The sequence below is a fragment of the Castor canadensis genome, chromosome 13 (genome assembly GCF_047511655.1).
Source record: "Castor canadensis chromosome 13, mCasCan1.hap1v2, whole genome shotgun sequence".
Lineage (NCBI taxonomy): Eukaryota > Metazoa > Chordata > Mammalia > Rodentia > Castoridae > Castor > Castor canadensis.
The window spans coordinates 74,015,200-74,040,015 of NC_133398.1; the positions used below are offsets into that span (position 1 = coordinate 74,015,200).

The 24,816-nt window shown below is 35.9% G+C and overlaps 1 protein-coding gene across 2 annotated transcripts in view; it reads right to left on the reverse strand.

Moving 5' to 3' along the window:
• Window positions 1-1,574: 1,574 nt before the first annotated feature.
• The window catches only part of Abhd17b (abhydrolase domain containing 17B, depalmitoylase), a 38,934-nt gene continuing 15,692 nt past the window's right edge, over window positions 1,575-24,816 (reverse strand). For both annotated transcript variants that reach the window (XM_074052038.1, XM_020172716.2), the window contains exons 2-4: window positions 10,242-10,711; window positions 5,726-5,905; window positions 1,575-3,121 (exon numbers count right to left, since the gene is read on the reverse strand). In XM_074052038.1, the coding sequence (XP_073908139.1) occupies window positions 2,902-3,121; window positions 5,726-5,905; window positions 10,242-10,708 (867 nt within the window). In that variant the 5' untranslated portion in view covers window positions 10,709-10,711 and the 3' untranslated portion in view covers window positions 1,575-2,901. The remainder of the gene's footprint in view (window positions 3,122-5,725; window positions 5,906-10,241; window positions 10,712-24,816) is intronic.

Below are 24,816 nucleotides of genomic sequence, written 5' to 3' on the forward strand. Positions count from 1 at the left end.
ACTGTATCTTTAGTTTATTTTCTTTAAGTGCTTCCCTAACTGTAAGATCAGAAACTCTGAAACTACTAGAAGACAACAAAGGGAAATACTTTAAGAAACTGGTACAAGCAATGGTTTTCTGGATGGGATCCTACAAGAAGAGGATCAAAAGCAAAAGTTGACAAATGGGATTAAATCAAGCTAAAGCTTCTGCACCGCAAAGGAAACAATCAACACAAGTGATGAAAAAACATACAGACTGGCCAAAATCTTTGTCAAGTATTCATCTGACGGAGGGCTAATACTTAGAATATATAAGGAATTAAAGAAAAAGAAGTAGTCCCATTAAAAAATGGATAAAGACATTTCTCAAAGGAAGAAATACAAATGGCCAAGAAACATGAAGGTCAGGAAAATGCAAACGAAAACCACAAGAAGGCCAGCCTGAACTACCTAGAGAGACCCTGTCTCAAGAACAAAGAAAATATTCTTCTCTACAAAATAACCTACAGTGAGACACCATCTCACCCAAGTTAGGATGATTATTATCAAAAAAAAAACAAAGAATGACAAATGCTACTGAGGATGTTGAGAAAAAGAATCCTTTCTTTTTGCCCTCAGTACTGGGGACTGAACTTGGGGTCTTGTGCTTGTAAGGGCTCTACCACTTGAGCGATGTCCCCAGTTCTTTTTGCTTTCAATTTGTTCTGCAGATAGTGTCTTTAGCTAATGTTGCCAGGGCTTGCTGAAATCCTTTTACTTCTACCACCTTAGTGGTTGGGACCACCTGCATGTGCCACCATACCTGGCTAGTTTTTGAGAGAGGGTCTTGCTGGTTTTTGCCTGGGCTGGCCTCCAATCTTGATCCTTTGTATCTACTTTTTTTAACAGGTGTGTGTGACACCAAGCCCACCCCTAAGGAATTCTTATATTCTGTTGGGACAGAAAATAAATTGGTCTAACATTATGCAGAACAGTACGGAGGTTCCTCAAAAGACTGAGATCTACCGTATGATCCAGCATATCCCACTTCTGGGTACATATCTACAAAAAATGACACCAGCATATCAGAGATACCCAGATGTCCATGTTTACTTCAAAACTATTCACAATAGCTAAAAATGGCCAAAGAGACCATGAACAGATTAATGGATGAACAAAACATTTCATATATCCACAATGGAGTATTACTTAGCTGAAAAGAATGAGATCCTGTCATTTGCAGTAAAATGGATGGAACTAGTTATGTTACCTGAAATAAGCCAGACTCCTTTGTGGAAGTTTAAAAAGCTGACCTGAAAGTAGAAGAGTTATTACTAGAAATTGAGAAGGGTGTGAGTGTGGAGGGTGGAAGTGGGAGAGCAGAAGGTGAAAGGTTGGAAAAAGGGAAGCTGGACTTGATCAATACACATATGTGCATGTATAGAAATATCACACTAAACACCATTAATGTGTACAATTAATAGGTGTTAATGTTTTTAAAAATTCTTTTAAAATGAAGAAAACTTTAGAAATATGTCCTATAAAGGTGAATGATTATTTTTTCACACTTAGTATGGGGGTGAGGAGCATGGAAAAAGGCAAACAAGCACAGCTGAGTGGTATATTTGTTGTTTTACTGTTAATTTGACACATCTGAACCAAAGCATTCACAATACTTGATATACTTTAAAGAGAATCATATACTAGTCTTAGACATAACCACAGAACAAGCAGAACAATTAAAACTACGTAAGGCCTTAAAATATGTCCACAGTGTGTATTACTTCAATATTCATTCATTACAAATTAAGACTACATACCGTTAATTTTATTTTTATTTTTCTTTCATTGTTTTATTCAGGCAGGATTCATTCAAGGAAAGGCAACTTAGTTTTGAGTGTGAGCTTTATTTTTTACTATACTGGTTAATATAAAACTTATGAGTTAAATGTTTTCTTATCTCCTATATGCAGGAGTGAATCCATGAAATTCTCACATAGTAATCCAAAAGAATAGGTCCTATTTTTAAAAACAGCCAAAGTGAAAAAGGACCAGATAGCCAGTCCATTTGTGGTCTTGAAGAACAACTAATGGAGTTTCACATTTTCATATAATGAGTACTACAATTCTATGAGGTTAGTCAAAATTTAAAACAATATTGCATACAAAATTATTCTTGAAGCCCTAAATGCCTTTTAAATAACTAAATATTTTGTGTAGTTGCCTCACAGTACCAAACTTATAAATCAAAACTAGTTAAAATTCAGTGCCATCATGTCTTCTCATTTACAAGATAACTAATTGGTAAATTAACAGATGGCATAAAATTAAAGACTTACTTCATTTTTGTAAATGACAAATGTATGATAACCAAAGAATACAGAAAAGCCAATGTATTTTACAGTAAAATAACCAATTAAGCCTCTATCCCTGTACAACAGGGTTTAGGTCAACTCTAGTTAACCTGCTTTCATATTCTTTTGCTTTTACAATTTATTGTATTATGAGTACTTGAATTGCTTTAGGTATACAGCTTTTTGAAAGAATATTACATTTGTTTACCAGGATAAGATTTAGTACATTGAGATGTTTTAAAAATATTTATAAACTTGTTTTTGATAGGCAAAAGCATTTGGCAATACTTTTATAGCATTTGATTTCATAGAATTAAAATTTCATACAGTACTCATCTTGATGTTTAAAAAAAAAATTCACAGAGAAAATATAAATTACATAGCTTGACTGCATGATACTGTTTATTTCCAGTTTCTAGTTCTGGTAATTAAAACCTTCATTAAGTCTGTTAACAAATCATTACCTGTACATTTATGAAGGCAACTGACATGATTTGTAAACAAAACCTTCAGGTTTTATGTTATTTACCAAAGAGTGCAGTTCATCAGGAAAAGAAAACCCGGTATGTGAATTTACAGAGTATTTTTACAAATTTACCAGTTCCTGTGACACAAACTGTTTCAACCTTTCAAGGTATTGTCCATAAAGTTCCACATCATTGTGTCCTGCTCCTTCAACCCACAGCGGCTCCACAGGTCTTTGGCAACGCTCAAACAATGCGAGGCCATGTGAAAAGTCAATGACTTCATCTTCAGTCCCATGAATTATTAATACTGGAGAGGTTATTTTAGAGATTTTGTCAATACTAAAAGGAAAAGAGAAGGGAGGGAGAGAAAAGAATCAATTAACTATGTGAAAAGAATCAATTAACTATATGAAAAGAATTTTCTTCTGCTGTAACAGAAAATTAGAACATCAGATATGAATCAGCTCAGAAGGGATGAATCCTTGTTTTATCTGCCTTTTACCTGCACTGACTGATATTTACCTGAGGAAGTTACCTTCATTCACTCCAGTTATGGTGGAATCACTCAATGCTGCTGTTACCCTGTTATCACTCTTGTACAATGCAGATGTTTTAGCACAGAGAAACTTAAGTTTCAAGAGGAGGAAACAAAGGACTATTTCAAGGATGTGCTCACTTTACCATTTTGTGCTATAATATCATTTTATTATACGCTATTTCTCTGTAATCTCTTATTAAAAGTACGAAAAAAAGTTTTTGTTTTTGTTCTGGTGTAAGGGGTATAACCTTACAAAAACAGGAAGAAAATTAATAAAATTTTGAAGATGGAAAGTAAATAAACGTGTAAGAAAATAAGAAAATATAACTTAAGGCAGAAGAAGCAACCCAATTTATAACAGAAAATATTCTAGAAGACATAAGGCATTGCCATGAGGATGAAGGCAGGTTACTGAAATATACAGGATTTGTTCAGTCTTCTTAAAATAAAGCTAGATGCCTTTTCAGGTCATTCCTCTTCTTTATGCAGGTGGGTAACTCTAACTGCCCACCCCCAAGACTGAAAGGTCTGTGGACTCAGGACTGCCGGAGTTTAGGGTAAAGGTAACACGGAGTCACAGAAAACATACACATGCTCGCTGCTATTAATCCTACTTGCCTCCCAAGAATGCTAGGCCTTCATCCACCAAGGGGGAGTTTTAGAAAGAGCTTTCTTTAGCTGGGTGCTGGTGTTTCACGCCTGTAATCCTAACTACTCAGGAAGCAAAGATCAGGAGGATTGTGGTTCGAAGCCAGCCTGGGTAAATAGTTTGGGAGACCCTACCTCGAAAAATCCTTTACAAAAGTAGGGCAGATGGAGTGGTTCAAGGTGCAGGCCCTGAGTTCAAGCCCTGGTATAGCCAAAAAAAAAAGAGCTTTCTTTGAGGACTCTACCAAATGACCTCTTTAGTTCTCAGACAGCCAAGAATTATCAGACATCAGATCACTTTAAATGTGATCAAGGCAGGCACCCTATCACTTGAGCCATGCCTCCAGCCCTACAAACAAGTTAAAAAAAAAAATCCTGAGAGAGAGATATGACATTATAACAATAAGATGAGAATGGAACCTTACAAAGGAAGAAATTAGTGAAATAATTTAAGTCTGATTGTTTGAAAAAGTACTTGGATGTACTATTTGCTGTCAGCAAGATGTTTAACAGTTGAGGAATTAAAACTTTAAAAACAAATTAAAAAAAAAAACAAAAATTGCTTCCTATACGTTATTTGTGGTTACCCACCAGCTCCTTCTCTGCTGGTGTGCCAGTAGGAAGTAACTAGACAGAACTGTAAGTCACAACAGTATCACTTCAACTTACACCATATATTAATTCTTATCATTCAGATAAACGGAATTGCTGTAATGCATGTGCCTATAATTATCTAAAACAAGAATAAACCCCTAACAAAATGAAAATACACATTGGTAAAGTGCTTGTTTAGCATGCATGAAGCCCTGGGCTTGATTCCCAGTACCACAAAACCAAAAAACAATTCCAGCTCCCTCCCCCTAAAAAAGAAAAACCTCCCATGGCCTGTCAGCCCTAGTAATAAGAACAAATGCTCCTAAAAGCTTACCTACTAATGTGACCCTTTCTGGCCAATAACAAAAAAAAAATTCTTTTTGACATGTTTGCTACAACTTCTCAACAACCAAGTGATAACTTGGCTTTTGGTTTGCCATTCATAACAAAATCCTTTGTAATGCTGCCAACTGAGGAAAGAAAAGAAGACTGAAATTTGCTAGTTTCTTTTTCTTTTGGGAAAAATAGGTCATCAATATTTTTCCAACTATGAAGAGAAGCAGGTAGAACCTTTCTCCTGTCTTGAAGCATGAAGTAACTGCTCTTCTTCCAAATCCATCTACTACTGTATGTTTCCAGATTTTGTGATAGCAAAACAGTCCAATTCATTTGAGACAACTTTTTTGCAGTTTCCTTTTTTTTTTTTGATAAATCAGGTATTATTAGTTAGATATCACTCACTCATTTTTTTTCCTTTCTACCTATTCCTTTCCTCCAGTGATAAGTACCTTTTTGCATGGTTTCTTCCTTTAGTAGCTCAAGGCAGAAACCTGGGAATCTTATTTAAGTTGTTCTGCTTAGCATCCTACATACAACCTGCGACTCAGTTTTGTCAATTTTATTTCACAAATTCATTCTCTGTCTCTAATATTACCACTTAGAACAGAAAGGCCACTTTTCATGTGGATTACTATTGCTCAAACCTTTCAGCTTCCTTACGTTGTCACCTGCCAACATCCTCTGTTAATTAGTTTTTGTAATTTCTACAGGATAAAATATGTAAGATAGAAGATCATGGCTGAATGAACTGTGTCATGAATGTCTGAAGGAAAATTCCCTTAGAAGTTTCTTGGAATTGAGCTATTTTGAGTATTGCTACTTACTTTGGGAATGCATCAAAACAGTATGTCTTCTTGGTATCAGGAAAAGCAACGCGCATTCCCGAGGTCAAAGGAGAATGAAGAATAACAGCAGCACTTTCATACCGAGCAGCAAGATCCACAGACGGTACTGTCCCTATACTTTGGCCATATATAATCACATTTTCAGGACGGATGCCATACCTACAAAATTAAGAAGTTAAACAGAAAGTTGAACTGGATGACTTATGAGACAGTGTCAACTAATTTGTATTTAAAACTTGTCTTTTAAAAATTCAATATTATGAAAAACAAAGTTAATTCATTTATTGTACTTCAGTATTTCAACCTAGCATAGTGTTGACTAAACTTGGAATACATTATATCACTAATATTTCAATGGATTGATGCTTAATTTTTATTTTCCATTCAATGTAACAAAAGTTCCTTATTTAATTAGACATTAAAAGTGGCTCATTTTATTTTCTAAATTGGTTATACTGATGACTGCTGCATATAATTATGTTATGAAGTATAATTAATGCATTATTTTCATCAAGATCAAATTATAATTTCTTGTGAAATTTGCCTTTGCTTACTTGTAGAAATGGACCAATCATCAAAACAGAGGAACAGATGAACTAGAATTCCAAACATCATACTCTTCAGTTAATTATGAATAGACTTCATACTAAAAATCTCACCAGTATTGCTAAACCCCTTTAACGCTGCATCAGATTTAAATATGTGAACTCATTGACTTAATAAATATTTTTTGGTTGCTTATTATGTTCCAGAGTTGTTACTTGTATAATTGTCCCAGCTGTAATCTACTTTAAGTATAGGTAAGGTGTTACAGGAGCTAATGAATGTGGGGTTAAGGGTTACAGTGACTTTAAAAATGCTTTTCTAGCCAGGTACTGGTGGCTCACACCTGTTATCCTAGTTACCTGGGAGGCTGAAATCAGATGGATTGTGGTTTGAGGCCAGCCTGGGGAAAAAAATTAGCGAGACTCCCATCTCAACCAATAGCTAGCTATGGTGGCATGCTCTTGCCATGCCAAGCTACATGGGATGTTGAGTTTGGAAGGATTGGGGTTCCAGGCTATCCTGGACAAAATATGTTCGTGAGACCTCATCCTGATGGAAAAAAGCTGAGTGTGATGACACATACCTGTCATCCCAACTATGGTGGGAAGCATAAATAGGAGGATCACGGTCCAGGTTTCCCTGGGCAAGAAAGGAGACCCTATCTCAAAAATACTCAGAGCACAAAGTGCTGTGGAAGTATGGCTGGATTGACAGAACACCTGCCTAGCAAGTGTAAAGCCCTGAGTTCAAACCTAGAACTGCCCCCACCATTTCCCCAAAAGTTTTTCCACTTAGAAGGCAGGGAATAGACACTTCTGATCTTCTTATAGTCATGTCCACAGGAGCTTCTGGTCCTTTCAAAACCTAAGAGTTCTTTTTTTTTTTTTTGCTAAGAGAGTTTTCTGAGAATCTGAACATTCATCAGGCTAGAGCAGGCAAACTTTCATGTGTTCTCTTCCAAGAGGCATAGAATTATCCAGGTAGTGACACCTCTCCATAGTTTTTTTTTTTTTTTTTCAATCAGTTCTATATAAACATGAGGTGAGGTTCCATCTATTCAAATGTCACTAAACTCAGAAAAGCTTTTTTCTTGATAACAGACCTAATTGTACATATTTTAAAGGGATGAAGGAGTAAGGCCAGGCATAGTGGTACATCTCTGTAATCCTAGCTACTTGGGAGGTAGAGTTAGGAGGACTGCAGTTCGAGGCTGGCCTGTGGGCAAAAAGTTAGCAAGACTTTATCTCAAAAACAACCCAGGCATGGTGTACATGCTTGTAATCCCTGTTACTTGGGCAGTGGAGGTAGGAGGATTATGGTCTCAGGTGGCCTTTTGTGGTCAAAGCACAAAACCCTATCTGAGAAACAAATTTAAAAGCAAAAAGGACTTGGGGGCATGGCTCAAGTGGTAGAGTGCTTGCAGCATGCAGTATGAGGCCCTGAGATCAATTTCTAGTACTCCCACAAAAAAAGAAGAAAAAGCAGCAGCTGCGAGAAGAATGAACATCTGCAGTATCAGCACACCTCTTAAGGTGGAACTACTGTCAGTTGAATAACATAACAATTTATTCATGGTAATTGCTAAAGCTAGAAAGGTCGAGGCTTCAGAGTAGCAATCATTCAGAAGATTTTTTTTTTTTTTGGTGGTGCTGGGGTTTGAACTCAGGGCCTACACCTTGAGCCACTTCACCAGCCCTTTTTTGTGCAGAGTTTTTTTTTGAGATAGGGTCTTGTGAACTATTTGGCCGGGCTGGCTTCAAATTGTGATCTTCCTGGTCTCTGTCTACTGAGTAGCTAGGATTACAGGCATGAGCAACCGGCATCCAGTGTATCACAGGAATTTAGGCAATAACAATTTCAGCAAAATATGAGTTAGAAAGAACCTCAGAGACCAACTAATGTAGTGAGTTGCTTAAGGAGCAGATGTTCAAAGTTACTGTAACAACAGACCTATAAATAAAGCCCAGGCACTTTGGTGGACTCCAAAGCCGGTGCTCTTTCCATGGCAGCACACACACAGAGATCAAGGACTGTGGGGAAAAGGTGAATAGTGATCACCACCTTATTCTGTGGGTCAATCAGAAGATTAGAAACTAGAGGTATCTAATTTTCTTGAAAAGAAGATCATTCAAATAATTATTTAAGTTCATTATTTTCCTCTTCTGGTTACTTAAGCCTTAACTTTTTACTTTTACCAGGTAAAAGAAATGTAAGGCATAATACATCCTATTAGAGGATGTATTATCCTATTAGAGGATATCCACACATCCTATTAGAGGATAAAATTCCAGAATGGGAATTACTTAATCCCTTCACTGAAGAGATAAGGCTCAGAAGTATTTATGGTTCAACATGAAAGTTTTCTGTAAATAGTATGTGGGATTATTTAAGAATTTAATCTGCCCTTGTTCCTCTTTAATACTGGCTATCAAATGTGTTAAAAAAAAAAAGACTAATCAGGACTGGAAATCATTTTAGTAATTTATTGTTTCCTTTAAATCTTTGGCAAGATAAAAAGAAAAGCTGAGTACATAAAAAGGGGGAATTTTTCCTTCATGGAAAAGAATGCTGAATTTTGATGTTTTGTTTCAATAACGATATCCCCTGTGTTACTTAGAAGTGCAAATAATGAGGACTATCTTTTACCTTAGCATCTTTAAAAACACATTACAATGAAGTTATACTTTAGAAATATGATGTGCAATAAATTATCTCATTAAAAATAATAATTTCTGACAGTTATTATATTACATTCAAATGGAAGATTCTGAAAAATGGGTGCTTATTTCTTTCTTGTTTGTATAATCCCTGATGGAACTTCCTACAATATATTGATAATAGATTTTTATACAATGCAATTTAAAAATGTATAAATTAAATGACAATCTTTATCACACCCTATTAACTCTTTACTACTTACCATCTATTTAACTATTTGTTTTTACTCTTCAAAGTCATGTTTTCATATAATTTAAGAACTCCCTTCATGCAGAATTTTGCTATGGAACATAACTTTATTATATTTCTCAGAGAAGGAAGCATTTTTAAGGCAATTTCCTTTCTCTGTTTTTATTTATTTATTTATTTATTTTGAGATAGGGTCTCACTATGTAGTCCAAGCTAGCCTGGAACTCATGATCCTTTTAAAGATATTTTCTAAAAAAAAAAGTTATCCCTGACATCATTAAAATTTACAAATTACAAATGGTGAGCTTTTTTAATGTCTTCCAGTTTCAGTCTAAAATTTAGTAAGTCAGGATTTATTCTGAGACATCTATTTAGTGATGAGAAAATACACTGGAATCTACAAAATGAAGACACTTTTGTAAAAAAAATTTATAAGTATCTTGGTGACTAGAAAGGATTAATGTAATTTCTAGTTCCCAAGTGTATACTGTTATAATCAGAGAATAATTGAGAGAAAAGAACTTTCTTAAGCAATATATTTTTATAACATTACTTTTAAAAAAAAACTTGAGATCATTGAGCCAAATTTTAGGAGTTCAGAAAAGGTAAATTCTTTTAATGCAAACTTCATGTAGGATTTAAACAGAAAAACTTCTTACACTATTAATGACAAATAAATGAATAAGTTAAATCACTGTTTTCTCTTATTTCCTTTAAATGCTGCAATTTTGAATAAATGTTTGTGTATCACATTCCAATAAAAAGTTTAGAAAACAAAATGTCATTGGATTTAAAATTTTAAAAAATCATTATTTATACACATGCATTAACACAAACAAATGAGACAGCTGTTTTAAAAATTTCTGGTTATATAAAATTTAAAACTGCAATGTAAAAGTTTAACTACTCATAAGTATATATTGGTAAATGTAATGTTTATGTAGTAGTTCAAAGCATGGGCAATAAAATGTTTATTCTATTACTGTACAGTACAATTTTAGTTAACTACCATAAGTGTGCAAAATAATTCCTAATAACTTACCTTGTTCTAAGAGCAAGCCAAGCAGCTTCAATATCTGCATAGAGGTTCTTCTCTGTTGGCTTCCCAGAACTTGCACCATATCCAGAGTAATCGTATGAAAATATATTACAATTAATCCGTGATCCCAGTCCTATGTAAAAGCTGCTCATCTGACCAAGATCTACAGCATTTCCATGTGAGAAGAGTAAAGTGTATTTAGCATTGGGCGAGCAACGCACAAACATACAGGCAATTCTGTTGCCTTTACTGGTTCTAGTCATGAAACACTCAATAGCATCCTTTTCTCTAGAAGAGTACTGCCAGTCTGCTCGTTCTGATAGGTGTAAAGTCCAGCGGCTTCCACTTTCATCACACATCAGTGTGTAAGTTGGATCAGGTGGCAAAAATGCTAATTTTGAAGCAATTTTCCCTGGGCAAGGTGGACAGCAGAAGAGGCAACACAGCTCACTAAATGAAAGATTATTCATCTTCTGAAAAAGAGAAGGAGATAGCAAACATTTTAATAACCGAATGCGGGTTCTGCATTCTCATACAATAGGTTAAAACAAAGACATGAATAAATATTATTGGTGATCAAGGTGTACTACTGTTAAGTATCTTGTCAAATAGATTTTTGGCATCTTTCCAAAATACTATGATTAAAATAAAAAATAGCATTTATGAAGGAAGTACTTACTATTAGGAATGAATTCAATGCCTTTTAGATATTTAATCCTCAAAATAACTAAACTGGTTAGAGAAAAAGAAACTTGCACAAGGCGAGGCAATGGTAGAGGTAGAATTTGAAACATCTTTTCTATGTTCATAGAAAGTTTTTGAGCCCTTGAGATAGTGTAGCCCAGTGACATATCTTTGTTTGCATCAGAAACCTATCATTTTAGTCACAGAAAGGTGGCTTAAATAACCTATAAATCAAAAAAATCTATGTATGCATGCTTATATGTATGTGCATAATTATTGCCCCAAATAAAGGGTTATAATAAAGTCAATTATGAAAGACAGGTTAAAAAATCAATTATAAGCAAATTGGATGAGGAAGAGCACAAGGTTTAAAGACAGAGAACTAGGGTGAAAACCCAACTTACTACTTACGAGCTGTGTGTCCTTGGGCAAATAATTTACCTCTTTGAACCTTTTTTTCTCCCTAAGGAAATTAGGCTAATACCTACACTGAACAAAGTGATTGTAAAGATTAAATGCAATGATGTAGTGATGGCATAATACAGGGATGGCCATATATTTGTCATATTCCTATGTCATTTCCATTAATATCTTAAAAATATCAAGCTCATGTTAACTTAAGGACAAAAATAAAAGGAATAGTTGTTTGCTGTATCAGAATGCCCTTCTATCTTGTCCTTTCTCAAACTTATTTTACCAGAAGCAGACCATTACTTAGTTCTAGAAAGAAGGCATTCAAAACGAATACTTTCCAACAGGAAGCTGTGGTTTGAAGTCAGCCTGGGCAAACAGTTTGCAGATCCCTATTTGGAAAATACCCAACACAAAAAAGGGTTGGTGGAGTGGTAGAGCACCTACCTACCGAGGCCCTGAATTCAAGCCCCAGTAACCAGAAAAAAAAAAAAAAAAAAAAAAACAATACTTTCCAAAAGTTTGGTAGCTCTTACTTTCCTCCAAAATATCTGAATATAAGGATGGGAAAAAATGTACATCATTACACAAAAAATGAGAAATCTCCTTCAGGGAGTGACTACAGTTGAGAATATGTGAAAAGAAAGGAATGCTTTTGCATTTATTACTGAATCAAAATACAGTCTATAGAATAATGCCCAATTCAAATGTGATAATTTCTCACTGTAAGCACGTTAGATAGGAAGCAGCAGAAACAGCAGAGAAAGAAAAACAAGGAAACCATGGCATAACCAGGTTTTAGAATGTGTGTCTTAGATACCGGAAACACTTTTACTTGCTACTTTTCTTTTATAGAATGAATAATGTGTTGGCCTGGATGGAACAAAAATTAGAATAGAAATGACAACTAGGTGTCATCTTTTGTGTTAACCCTAATTGGCTTCCTGAAGCATTGCAATGAGAAGGATTCTAAGATCAACTTCAGGGCTTAGCAGGCAAAGGACATGTAATGAATAAACAGTGTCCACTATAGAATTTGGCTACTAATTTGCTATCCCGTGCAGGAGGATAAAGAATCGGTGAAATATATGGTAAGGAAGGGAGTTCAAGTGTCTGTACCAAAGGAGAAGACCTGGAGAAAAATGATGAGGTAGAAGGTTCAACACACCGAAGTGATCTGTTTAATAATCTGCCTATGGTTATTTCTTACCCTCAGTTACCTTATATGCCATCGACTGCTGAACAATGCACTACAGCCAATTAAAAACTTGATTAGTAAGTATACCACATGTAGCTAGACTGGGTTCCTGTAATTTACTTCATAACCATGAAGATTTTTACATACTACAATAAGCCAGTTTTAAAATAAACCTGGTTGGTTGAATTTGTTTAGTGCTGCAAAGATGTTTCTGGGGATGAACACCAAAGGAAAGAGGCAGAAAGGAAAAAAGGTGCAGTGCTAGGGTCTTGTCTAATGAAAACACAACCTAACCTTCTTAATGGTGGCAGAAGAAAGTACTCCCACCTTTACTGCCCCAAAGTCAGGTAACTGGGACCCACTTAAAGATGACTCACAAATTATCGCTTTCCAAATACTAGACCTGGTATAGGGCAGCAAGTAACACTGTACTACTTTTTAAAAACAGTTATTGCCTACTCTTCTGTAAGTCTGAAAAATTGCATGATAAAAAGTATAAGATAAAGCTAAGTTTGAGTATGCGCTGAGCAAGTTAGAGGGAATACAGTTCGCTTTTGATTTAAAAAAATCTGAAACAGCTTTCTAAATTCAGATAATTGTAACTTTTCCACTTACTCTTGACAATAACAACAAATCCTGAAGAGTCAATAATCCTTTGGGAAAAATGTTAGGACATCTGGGAGTATACAAAACCTACACAAAAGTACACAAGAGACAGAAAAGTGAAAAATTTCTGGCAGGACAATCAGAAATTTTGAACCAGATAAAAGGATTTAAAATAACATAATAAACGTGTAAGAAAAGGAAAAATACTTAAAGACAAAGCAGGTAAAACTGACATAAAGGAAACCCAAGTGGATATTCCTAGTATAAAAAATCAAGTGGAGACATAAAGAACCTGATGGGTCTATGAAAAGCTACTGTGAGAGATAGCTCAGAATTTTTCCATTCAGGTATTAAGACAGACTATACAAAGTCAAAGTAATACAGACTGGCACTCACACAAAAACTAACAGATAGAAGACAGTTTATAAATGGGTTCACATGTAAATGAGACCATGGCATGACTGCTGATTTCTCAAAGCAGCAAGAAAAGATGGATTCTTTAGTAGTCTTTAATTTTATGTTCTTATACAATAGATCCTTGGTATCTGAGGGTATATGGTTCCAAGGAGACTGCTGTTGAGGAAAAACCTCAAGTGCTCACGAAGCATAAAGTTCAGTATATACCACAGATGCTTGAATCATTTTACCCTAACACTGTAACAGAAAGGCTCAACTTCACCAACTGTTAGAAATGCAAACAACAGCATTTCAAAACTAAAAATAAATAAAACTTTAACCAAATCCAAAGAAACACTTACACAGGTTTATAAGGTAACAAACATGTATTAGTAATATATTGCAACATTACTTGTGTCAGAACATAAGAAGCAACACAGATTCCATTACTGGGGAAATGTGTATAAGTAAATATGTTGAGTGCTGATAATGGAATACTACACAATTCGAAACAATGACTTTAACAGCTAGAGTTTAAAAATAGTGTACTAGGTGAACAAGGAACAGATCTATGAATACCATTAACATAAAGACACACAAACATTGTCTACCTTTAAGGATAAGTACATATCTATGAACATATATATCAGAGGGTATGCTTATGTTTACATGAAGATGAAGATGGAGGCTGAAAGAAAAAAATATATAAATTAAGTGAAAAAAGTATAGGGTCTATGTACATAGCCTGATGATAACGTGCCATGAATTAGACTTAAAAGTTCCAGATGGCAGCAATCACACCTGCTTGCTTACAATTGTACTTCTATTGCCAAGCTGAGTATCTGGCACTCAGTAATGCTTCTAATACTTTTTGAATAAATGAGTTAGTAAATTAGCGAGACTAACTCAACTCTGTACCTAAGAAGCTCCCTCAAATAAAAAACTATAAGCCAACGAATTAAGAAAAAAATGCAAACATTTTGTTATTATTAATACTTCTTATGTCTTTTTTTTTTTTTGGTGGTCTTCAAGTTTGAACTCAGGACCTTATGCTTGCTAGGCAGATGCTATATCACTTGAGTCACTCTGCAAACCCTACTTATATATCTCATGTGGAGGCAAAAAAGAACCAAATAGAAAATGTTTGAACCTAAGTTGTGGGAAGGGCAGCAGATGGAAAAATATTTCTATTTAAATCTTTCAGTGTATTATGAAGCATGGGACCATTTTCAAGGGAAGAGGAAATCTTGCCCTCCTGAGCTAAATATAAAAATGAAAGATTACCTCAATGTTCAATAGATGGCCTATTGTGAAAACTAAGGCATTCCTTTCCACAGAGGATTCCTGTGTGTGTGTGTATTTGTGTATATGTGTGTGTGTGTTTCTGGGCATCAAACTCAGGGCTTGCACAGAATAGGCAATGGCTCTACTACACCCCTAACCTCCATAGAGGATTCTTAGTTACTTCACCTACATCAGGAGGAACTTCCTAAAACTGTATGAAATAATTTAAGAATCTGCTTCCTGTGGCAATGTTTTCCTGCTCAATGATAAAGGAAAAGGATGAACATCTGAGTTCTTTCCCAACAAAACAGGAAGACCAATGTTTTAAATGTACCTAAATAGAATGACTTATCACATCTCCTTCCTCTCTTGTAACATATGAAATTATTAACATGACTTCTGTAAATTTACGATGTAGTAATTTAATGCAAAATCCCTTGTAATAGTTTCTTGGTAATTAAGATCAATTCATATTGTTACCATTTACAAAGAATAACTGAACTTAGTGTGATGATGTTTTAAATACATTTTCTATCTTACCTGTGAATGCCTTACGCAGAAATATAGCTTGAGAACTCCTGTCTCTATTAGGTAGGCTATATTTCTTTCTACTTTTATACCTATAAACAGCCACTCAACTGCCTGATCACAGGATGTGAAATTCAGATGGCTTTGTTATGGAAATTCAATTTTGTTTAAAAAAAGACTGTCCAGACTGTGCTATAGAAACAAACTTATGAAAATCTTTTTTTAAAGTACTAGATTTGTATATTTTAAAATAAAAGGAGAAATTTTTAGCAAAATTGTATTTTTCTTTAAAAAGTAATCATGTTCGATATTTTGTAGGTAAAATTACAACATGAAATACTACCACTCTAGGTATCCTCAGAATAATAGTCAATGAGTTATTTGGGACATTTTGTTGGCAATTGGCCATAACTATGAATTTAGAAAAGTATAGAGGCGTTTTTCAAGCTGGAAAAAATTTATTTGGCAGTATCAAAATAGGTATTTTTCCCAAAAGTTAAGAAGAGTTGGAGTTAGATCTACTAAGAGGCATGAACATAATTTCAGTCCTAGTGTAATTATAAACTTATCTTTTTAGTACAAAAAAGTTAGGCAGTAAGGATCAAAAGTAAGTTGTATGTTATTATTGAAGATGAAAATTAAGGCTGAAGAGCGTACACACTATGTCAAGTAAAAAATTTTGGATCAGAAGTTCCAATAGAAGTAGCCAGTTCTACATTTTTGTTTTCCCTCAGTTTATTAATTCTACTAGCCACTACAATATCTAATATGGCTATTCAAATTTAAATGAATTAAAATTGAGTTCTTTAATCTCACTATTCACAAGTGTCTAATAGCTACCAAACTGCACAGTATAGGATGGACATTTCCAAGTTATATAAGGCAATGGTGAACTAGAATATTAGAAAGCCATACAGCAACACCACTAACAACAGGTGTTGGCGAGGACGCGGGGAAAAAGGAACCCTCTTACACTGCTGGTGGGAATGTAAACCTGTACAACCACTCTGGAAAAAAATTTGGAGGCTACTTAAAAAGCTAAACATTGATCTACCATTGATTCAGCAATACCACTCTTGGGGATATACCCAAGAGAATGTGACACAAGTTACTCTAGAGGCACCTGCACACCCATGTTTATTGCAGCACTATTCACAATAGCCAAGTTATGGAAACAATCAAGATGCCCCACTACTGACGAACAGATTAAGAAAATGTGGTATTTATACACAATGGAATTTTATGCAGCCATGAAGAAGAACGAAATGTTATCATTTGCAGGTAAATGGATGGAATTGGAGAACATCATTCTGAGTGAGGTTAGCCTGGCCTAAAAGACCAAAAATCATATGTTCTCCCTCATATGCGGACATTAGATCAAGGGCAAACACAACAAGGGGACTGGACTTTGATCACATGATAAAGCGAGAAACAAGGAAGGTATGAGGATAGGTAAGACACCCAAATAACTAGATAGCATTTGTTGCCCTCAACGTAGAGAAACTAAAGCGGATACTTTAAAGCAACTGATGCCAATAGGAGAAGGGGATCAGGAACTAGAGAAAAGGTTAGTTCGAGAAGAATTAACTTAGAAGATAACACACATGTACAGGAAATCAATGCATATCAACTCCCTGTACAGCTATTCTTATCTCAACTAGCAAAAACCCTTGGTCCTTCCCATTATTGCTTACACCCTTTCTTCAACAAAATTAGAGATAAGGACAGAAGTTTCTGCCTGGTAGCAAGGGGTAAGAGGGGGGTAAGGGGGGGAGTGGGGAGAGGTAAGGGAGGGGGCGGGGGGGGGGGAAGCGGGGAGAAATGACCCAAACAATGTATGCACGTATGAATAAAATAAAAAACAAACAAAAACCAAATACAACAAACAAATGAATAAAAAAATTAAAAAAAAAGAAAGCCATACAATTCAGAACAAAAGCTTATACACTATACATTCAAACTATCTTAAACAGCTGGAGCTCCTTCTGTTCTGGGTCCTTTTTATTAAAGCACACAACAGCAGTTGATAGATCTTCCTGTTGTATGTTGATAAAGTATACATAAGTTATATACAATATTATTTTAGAAGATTATATATTGGCAAAAATAGTAAAACACAGACTTATTTTTAATCCAATTCTAATGTAAGTCAGTTTCTTAAAAATAAGCAACAGAAATCAATTAGGTTACCTACATATTTTAGGGTATGGCTTTGAGTAGCAAAAGGATTCATTTTTTGGACAGGTTCCCTGTAAAATGGAGTTGCAAACAAACCATAAGAAACTGTAAAACACCTTGTGAAATTACCCAACTTATTTCTTTTTTATCTTTTTGGTGGTGCTGGGGTTTGAACTCAGGGCTTAGTATTTGTGAGGCAGGTGCTCTAACCTTTCACACCTCCAGCTCTTTTTGGAGACAGAATCTTGCTTTTGGCTCAGGCCATCCTGGGTATCAATCCTCCTATTTATGCTTCCTGCCATCACTGGGATGACAGTTACATGCTACCATGTCCAGCATTTTCCCATCGAGATATGGTCTTGCAAAATTTTTTGTCAAGGTTGGCCTGGAAACATGATCCTACTAACCTAGACTTCCTGTGTATTTTGGAATTACAGGTGAGTGCCATCATGGCCACTTATTGGTTGAGATGGGATCTCATGAACTATCAGCCTGGGATGGCCTCAAAAACCACGGTCCTCCTGATCTCAGCCTCCCAAAGTAGTGATTACAGGTGTGAACCACCAGTGCCCAGCTACTCAACTAATCTTTGAACACAGCTCAAAGAGTATTCTAAACACATACAACCCTGATGATCCACTACAGCAAAGCCCTAACAAGTGTATCAGGTCTTCCTGATGAAGCAGTAGGACGGGTTGTAGACTTTTGCATATATTAAAACCAGATTCCCATAAAGATTCTGGTGAGTGGAAAGTACAATTATCTGAGAGTGTTCAAAGACACACCTCTACATGTTACTGAGCATAAGTGAAACCATGTTTCCCCCTTAATTAATCATCAGCTTTTGTCACATCTGTGTAAGAATCCCATCATGTTTATTTTCAAAGTTCACACAAAAGCTATCAGTCACATTGGTCTGGAAACATTCTAGAAACCCAAATTAATCCCTCTCTATTTATAAGAATTAAAAGATGTTTCTGAGAAACTTTTTCATACCATATAATATCTATCCATAAAATATAATCAAAATAAACCCACATTTCAGAAAACTTTAGGATAACTGATCATAAATGATGAATATAATCTTTTTATTTTTTAAAGGAGACTGTTGGGGTGGTGGCACATGCCTGTAATCTAGGTAGGCGGGAGGCAGAGGTAGGAGGATCGTGGTCAGAGGCTGGGTGGGTCCTGGGAAAAATGGGCTGGAAGCCTGGCTCAAGTGATAAAACAACTGCCTAGCAAGCAGAAGGTCATGAGTCCAAATCCCAGTACTGTGGGGGGAAAAAAATTAAAAATAAAAAAAAGTGGCTCAAGAACTTCAGCTTGTTCTTGCTTTATGCATGCAATATTCTTTCACTTTTCTCTTGGAATACCAATTAAAAAATTTAGGGGGTGGGGTTGATCATCTGTAGCTTTCAAATGTTTGTTTCTTGGGCTTTTATTGCTTCTTTATTGGCCGTTCATATTCATGATCAAAGAATTTAACTATTTGGTCCTATTAATTAAGGATTCCACTCAGCAAATTCTTCTAGTAAGAAGGAGATAAGGTCTTTTGCACAGCCTAATAGTACGGTATAGTCCAAAAGCACTAAGCTAAGAAGAGCTGTGGCTTTCAGTTCTAGATTTTTTTACTCCTAAACAGCTGATGATTTTAGGGAAGCCAATGTTGTTATACCTCATTTTTCTTCTCTATAAAATGAGAAGCTTGAAATAGGTTTCTTTTCATAAGCTTCAGATTCACTTATTCTTCCATAAGCACATAAGAGAATAAAAGTGTGTAATTTGCAAAACTTCAGGTTTTCAAAATTCCTATCTACAATACTAAAAACATGTACCTCAAAAATCACATTTACTATTTAACAAATGATAGCTCATGAGTTGTAATGGGGGCAGGTAATGAGGTAAGGAGAGTACAGGGGTATCCCAGGAGGGGGTAGGAGACATTCCCATATCCTACATCCATTTTCCAAAATGAGTGTTTTCTGTATCTCCTGGACACTGCAGGAAAACAATATTTTGTTTTTCAAATTGTGGTAAATTATGCACAACCAAAAATTTAATATTTTTAAATGTGCAGTTCTGTACTATTAAGTACATTCATATTGTAAAACAATCACCCTGTAAGAAAAACAACCTTTTCTATCCTATCAAATACACGTCACCTTCTTAGATTACTTAAAATTCTTCAGGTTGCCATCTTGGGTGACTTGAGTTGTTTAAAGGGTTCCTGTTTCTTCTTCCTGTACAGCCCCATTACCACCCAAATTACATGCCCTATTCCATCCCCTAAGCCTTTTAGCCAATTAAGAAAGATTGTGAACCTCTGACCTGGACAAATCCCAGGTGAGGGGTAGGTACAACTGTGTCAGGGATAAAAGGAGAAAGCCACTGTCAGCCATTTTGTGCTCATGTGTCTGCTCAGCTGGAGTGCTTGCACCCTCTTGATCAAAAGGAATTGCCTTGTCTAGATTTTCTCTGTCTCTCATGTGTCTGTTTTCAGTACCAGAGGGTCTTTAATTCCAACAACCCCTAGCCTTCTCCAGAACTCTTTTATCTCCCCCAACTGAAATACTAATGCATGAAACAGAACTGCATTCTCTCCTTCCTCAGTCCCTGGTATAACAATTGGATCCTTTCTCTAAAAATCTGACTATAATAGGCACCTCATATAAATGGAACTATATAATGTTGGTCCTTTTGATACTGGCGTATTTTATTTCTTTGAGGTTCATCCATACTGTAACATGTGCCAGAATTTTCCTTTAAGTGTGAAATAACATTTCACTGCATGTGCATAGCACATTTTATTTATCCTCTCATCCATAGATAGGCGCATTTTTAGCTACTCTAAATAATACTTCTATGAATGTGGATGAACAAATATATATTTAAGACCCTGTTTATGCTTCTTTTTTAAGGGAAGGGAAATAATGTTTTGAGAGTATAAAAGGATTAGATTTACTCTAGTGTAGATTTATTGTTTGAATTTTTTCTTATCAATTGGAAAAAGAGATACATATACATATAAAATAAAACTGAATTAACATTTCCAAGTAAATTTAAAAATATGAATTGTATTTTAAATTTTAATATATTGACATGAAAGATATAAGCAGTTAAGTATTTAAAATACTACTCAAGTTTCTAAAATAAAGGTCTCGAATATTTCAGCTTTTAAATAATTTAAGCCGTGAGAGTAGCTCAGTGGTAAGAGCTCATGTTAGCATGTATGAGACTGGGTTCAGTCCTTAGCACCAAACAAGAAAAACCCCACCAAAAAAAAAAACAAAAAAAACCCCAAAAATCCCTGAATACTGTAAGTTCTCTAAACTTAAAATTTTCAGGTTCTGTATCTGTAATACTCAATGCACATGGAAGCAGACATGAAGGACTCAGAATGTCTTGCAGTATGTACACATAGTTAAGAAGTATCTTCTGAAAGTAGGACAAGCCCAGAAAGTCTGGTTTCAAGAGCTAGATTTCTTGGGTTTAAACAATTTCCTTGAGCTGGACGCATGGCTCACAAGTGCAGAAGCTCTGAGTTTAAGCCCCAGTACAGCCAAACAAAACAAAACAAAACAAAACAAAAAAATCCCCATTTCCTTCTTACTATTCAATCAACTGATGCACATTGTAAATAACCAACCATTTCCTAACAATAGGGTCCTTGTTCAGAACCCTATCTCACACCCCCTTTATTGCATATACTTAAATTCACAGACCTACCCCAGGCAATGGTTTTCACACACAAGTCACTGAAAAGCTGAGAAGTAGTTTGTCAAGCCAAACAAAACAAACAGTATTATCACTGACTCTGGCAGGTTATAATTTCTCATAGGTTATAGTGCTTTTTTGCCAGGCTAGTGTTTATGGACTAAAACACACTTTTTTGGGGGGTGGGTGGGTGATACTGGGGTATGAATTTAGGATTCCATGCTTGCCAGGCAAGCACTCTATCACTTTGCTGCCCCAAAACACACTTTTTAGGGGGTTTATTTTTTTGTTTTTTTAATCTTCTGGTGGTACTGGGGTCTCAACTCAGGGCCTTATACTTGATAGGCTAGAGCTCTATACTTGAGATATACCACTGTACCAAGAAAGAAAAAAACACATACACAACCATCCCATGGATATTTCTCATCTAGATTAACTGCTATCTTAATGAAGATAATTATAATCCCTGCACTTGGGAGGCTGTGAGACAGGAGGACCTCAAGTTCAAGGCCAGTCTGGACTACAGTGACAGCATGTTTCAAAACAAAATAACCAAACCAAAACAAAACTCAGGTAAATGAGACTGTTGGGATGCTGATGAATAGCACTAAATCTAGAAATCAACTGGGGGAGAACTAAAATCTTTGGAATCATTGTACTCCCAAAAAGCTCTTTCTATATACCTTTTTTTTTCTTAATACTTTATATTAAATTGTACAAAGGAGTTGCATGGTCATAATGTACTTAGATTCTACTTTTTCCTATTTTTTTCTTTTCCCAGAACTGGTGATTAACACTTAGTGCCTCGGCATGTTAGGCAAGCTCTGCTTTACCATTTGCGCCATACCCCTAAGCCCTTTTGTTGTATTTTGTTGATAAGAGTCTCCATAATTTTTGCCTAGGGTGCCCTTGAACTTGCCATCCTCCTGTCTCTACCTCCTGGGTAGCTGGGATTACAGCCATGTACCACCACACCTGGATTCTCTATATCTTCTTAAAACTAATGCAATAGATTACACTCACAAATTTGTATTATCAAATTCTTATCTGCTCATTAGTTTTTCTTGCTTTACCCTACTGGGTGAGACTCCAATACACTGCCAAATAAGCTCCTAGTTTTAAGGGTGAAAGTAACAGCAGTATTTTTGCTTTTGAGATAGGGTCTCACTATAACCCAAGCTAGCCTTGTGAGTATGGGGATTACTGACATGTGTCACCATGCCTGGGTAACTTTTCCTATACAATTGTTTATGGATATCATATAGAAATTAAGGAAGTTTCCTTCTTTTCCAAGTTTTCAAAGAGTTTTAATGAAGTAAATGGCACAAAAGCAATCTTCTATTCCTGGAATAATTCTGCTTTGGAAATAATGTATATTTTTTATACATTGCTAGATGTGTTTTGCTAATATTTTGCATAGGATTTTTGCAATTACAGAAAATGGCCTTAAACGTCCTTTTTCATACTTTGTTAGGCTTTTGCATTAAGGTAATATTAACCTCATTAAATTTAGTTGGGGAGCATTCTGTCTATGTTATGTTTTTCTCCTACAGATTTTCTGTGCCTTCTGTTGCATTTTGCCATTATTTTAAGCCTTTAGAATTACTGCAGAAGCCAGGTGTGATGGCACACACCTGTAATTCCACACTGGGGAGGCCAAGGCAGGAAGATCTTGAGTTTGAGGCCAGCATGGGCTATGTAGTTGAGGCCCTGCCTCAACAACAAAAATCCTCCTGCAGTAGCTGTTGTACAAGGTCTGAGAAATGGAAACCTCCCAAAATGAAGCTGCCCACTGCAGAGAAACTTCTAATGAGTTTGATTGAGCAGTGTTTGATATGTGCTGCACTTCTGGATTTATGGATTTGACGGTTTCAACTACTAGAGGACAAATGCAGATGTATATGCCTAGAAAAATGCATATAATGGAAATTATCTCACAGGGTTTTGCTGAGAACTAAGTGAAACAAGCAATACCCCATAAAAACCTGAAATTTAAACAGATGTTGCAGGAAGGAATAACAACTGAGGTTCTATCATCTGTTAATAACACTATCCTACCTTAAAGCTTAAAATCTGGCCTGGAAATGGTTTGTTTCTATGAAGGCTTGGCAGGCTCCCTGGGGTATTTGTTATGATGAACATGAGAATGTTGGTGGCTCATAAACCCACTTGAAATCTGAGCTGGAATTTGAATAGCTTCTTCCACAGCTAGAGATGAAAGTGTACGTGGCCATATGGCTCTATGTCAGGGATTCTACATTTTGCTTTCTTTTCTTAAAGGTATTTCTAGTTCCTGTCCTGTTATCTACTACTGGACTCTACTCTTCTATTTTGAGGGTTTAGTTGAATGGTCTGACTTCAAATCAACTTCAGCTCCATGCTCAAAAGCACATAAATCATCTGCTTTGCCCTTACATTAAAGCCAGGCTTCCATATGGTTTGGAAAGGAAAAAAGAAAATGAAGCACAGAGGGAACTGGACAGCGAAGTCAGACAAATCTGTTATCTGGTATACTTTGGAGAATTACTACCTTCACCAAAGTCCCTGTGGACATATATGCTTACCGGTAGGAAACATGATCACAATTTTGCTCATAATTCAATGTGACAGGATATTTAAACAAGGATGGGTCACCTGAAATCCTCAATTCTAAGCAGGAAATAACCTGGGGTGGCTAGGTTCACATTTTTTTTTTTTTAATGTTTCATGTTAGACTTTTCATTTCAATTCTTAAAGTATTGGGAGCCATGAATATGGTAGATTCCTGAGCATTACAAAGTTTTGTAGAACTTGTGCACAGGGCACTCTCATAGTGAGATTAAAACTCATCACTGTCTAACAAACTACCATTAATGAACACTAGTGGGTGGATATGCACATAAATATGCTACATAGGAGATCTGCCCTAGAGGTCTGGGAGGGGTTTTGAGGAACAGCATGTATTTATGCTGCTCTCCTTACTATCTTTTAGTGAATGCTGAGGCTAGCTAAGTAGAGTTCATCAATCCCATGATTACATAGTACTTGGAAGTTTAAGCCTTTATCTCCCCACAATGTCAACAGTATATTTACGGGTTTCAGAGGTTGCCATCAGGGAGGTTTCCTTAGATCTGGAAGCCAAGAAGTTACTCCTTAAAGACTGACTAGACCAGTACTTATATGCCTAAGGCTTATATCCTAGCCAAACAGGTAAATATACTGTAATGTTTTTGAGGCTTGAGTCTCTCTTTGCATCTTAGTCTCAAGATTTTTCTGCCTTAGGAGGAAAACCTTGAGTTTGACGCCAGCCTTGGCTACATAGTGAATGCCATCCCAGCCCGGGTATCCAGCGAGATCCTGTCTCAAAGAAAAAAAAATAAATAAAATTTAAAAAATCAAAGATTCTTCTGCCTTTAGAAAACCAGTGTAGGTTTCTCAGCTCCACCAACAGTAATCAAGTGACAACTTAGGAACTGTTCCTCTTGCTGCTCATCTGTCTTTTATTAGCCTGGGGCAGTTTGGGTATTAATGAAATTGAATTTAAGGGCCAAAGAAGGAGGCTATAGCCCACTATAGATCCTTGAAGCAGTGAACTGCTGC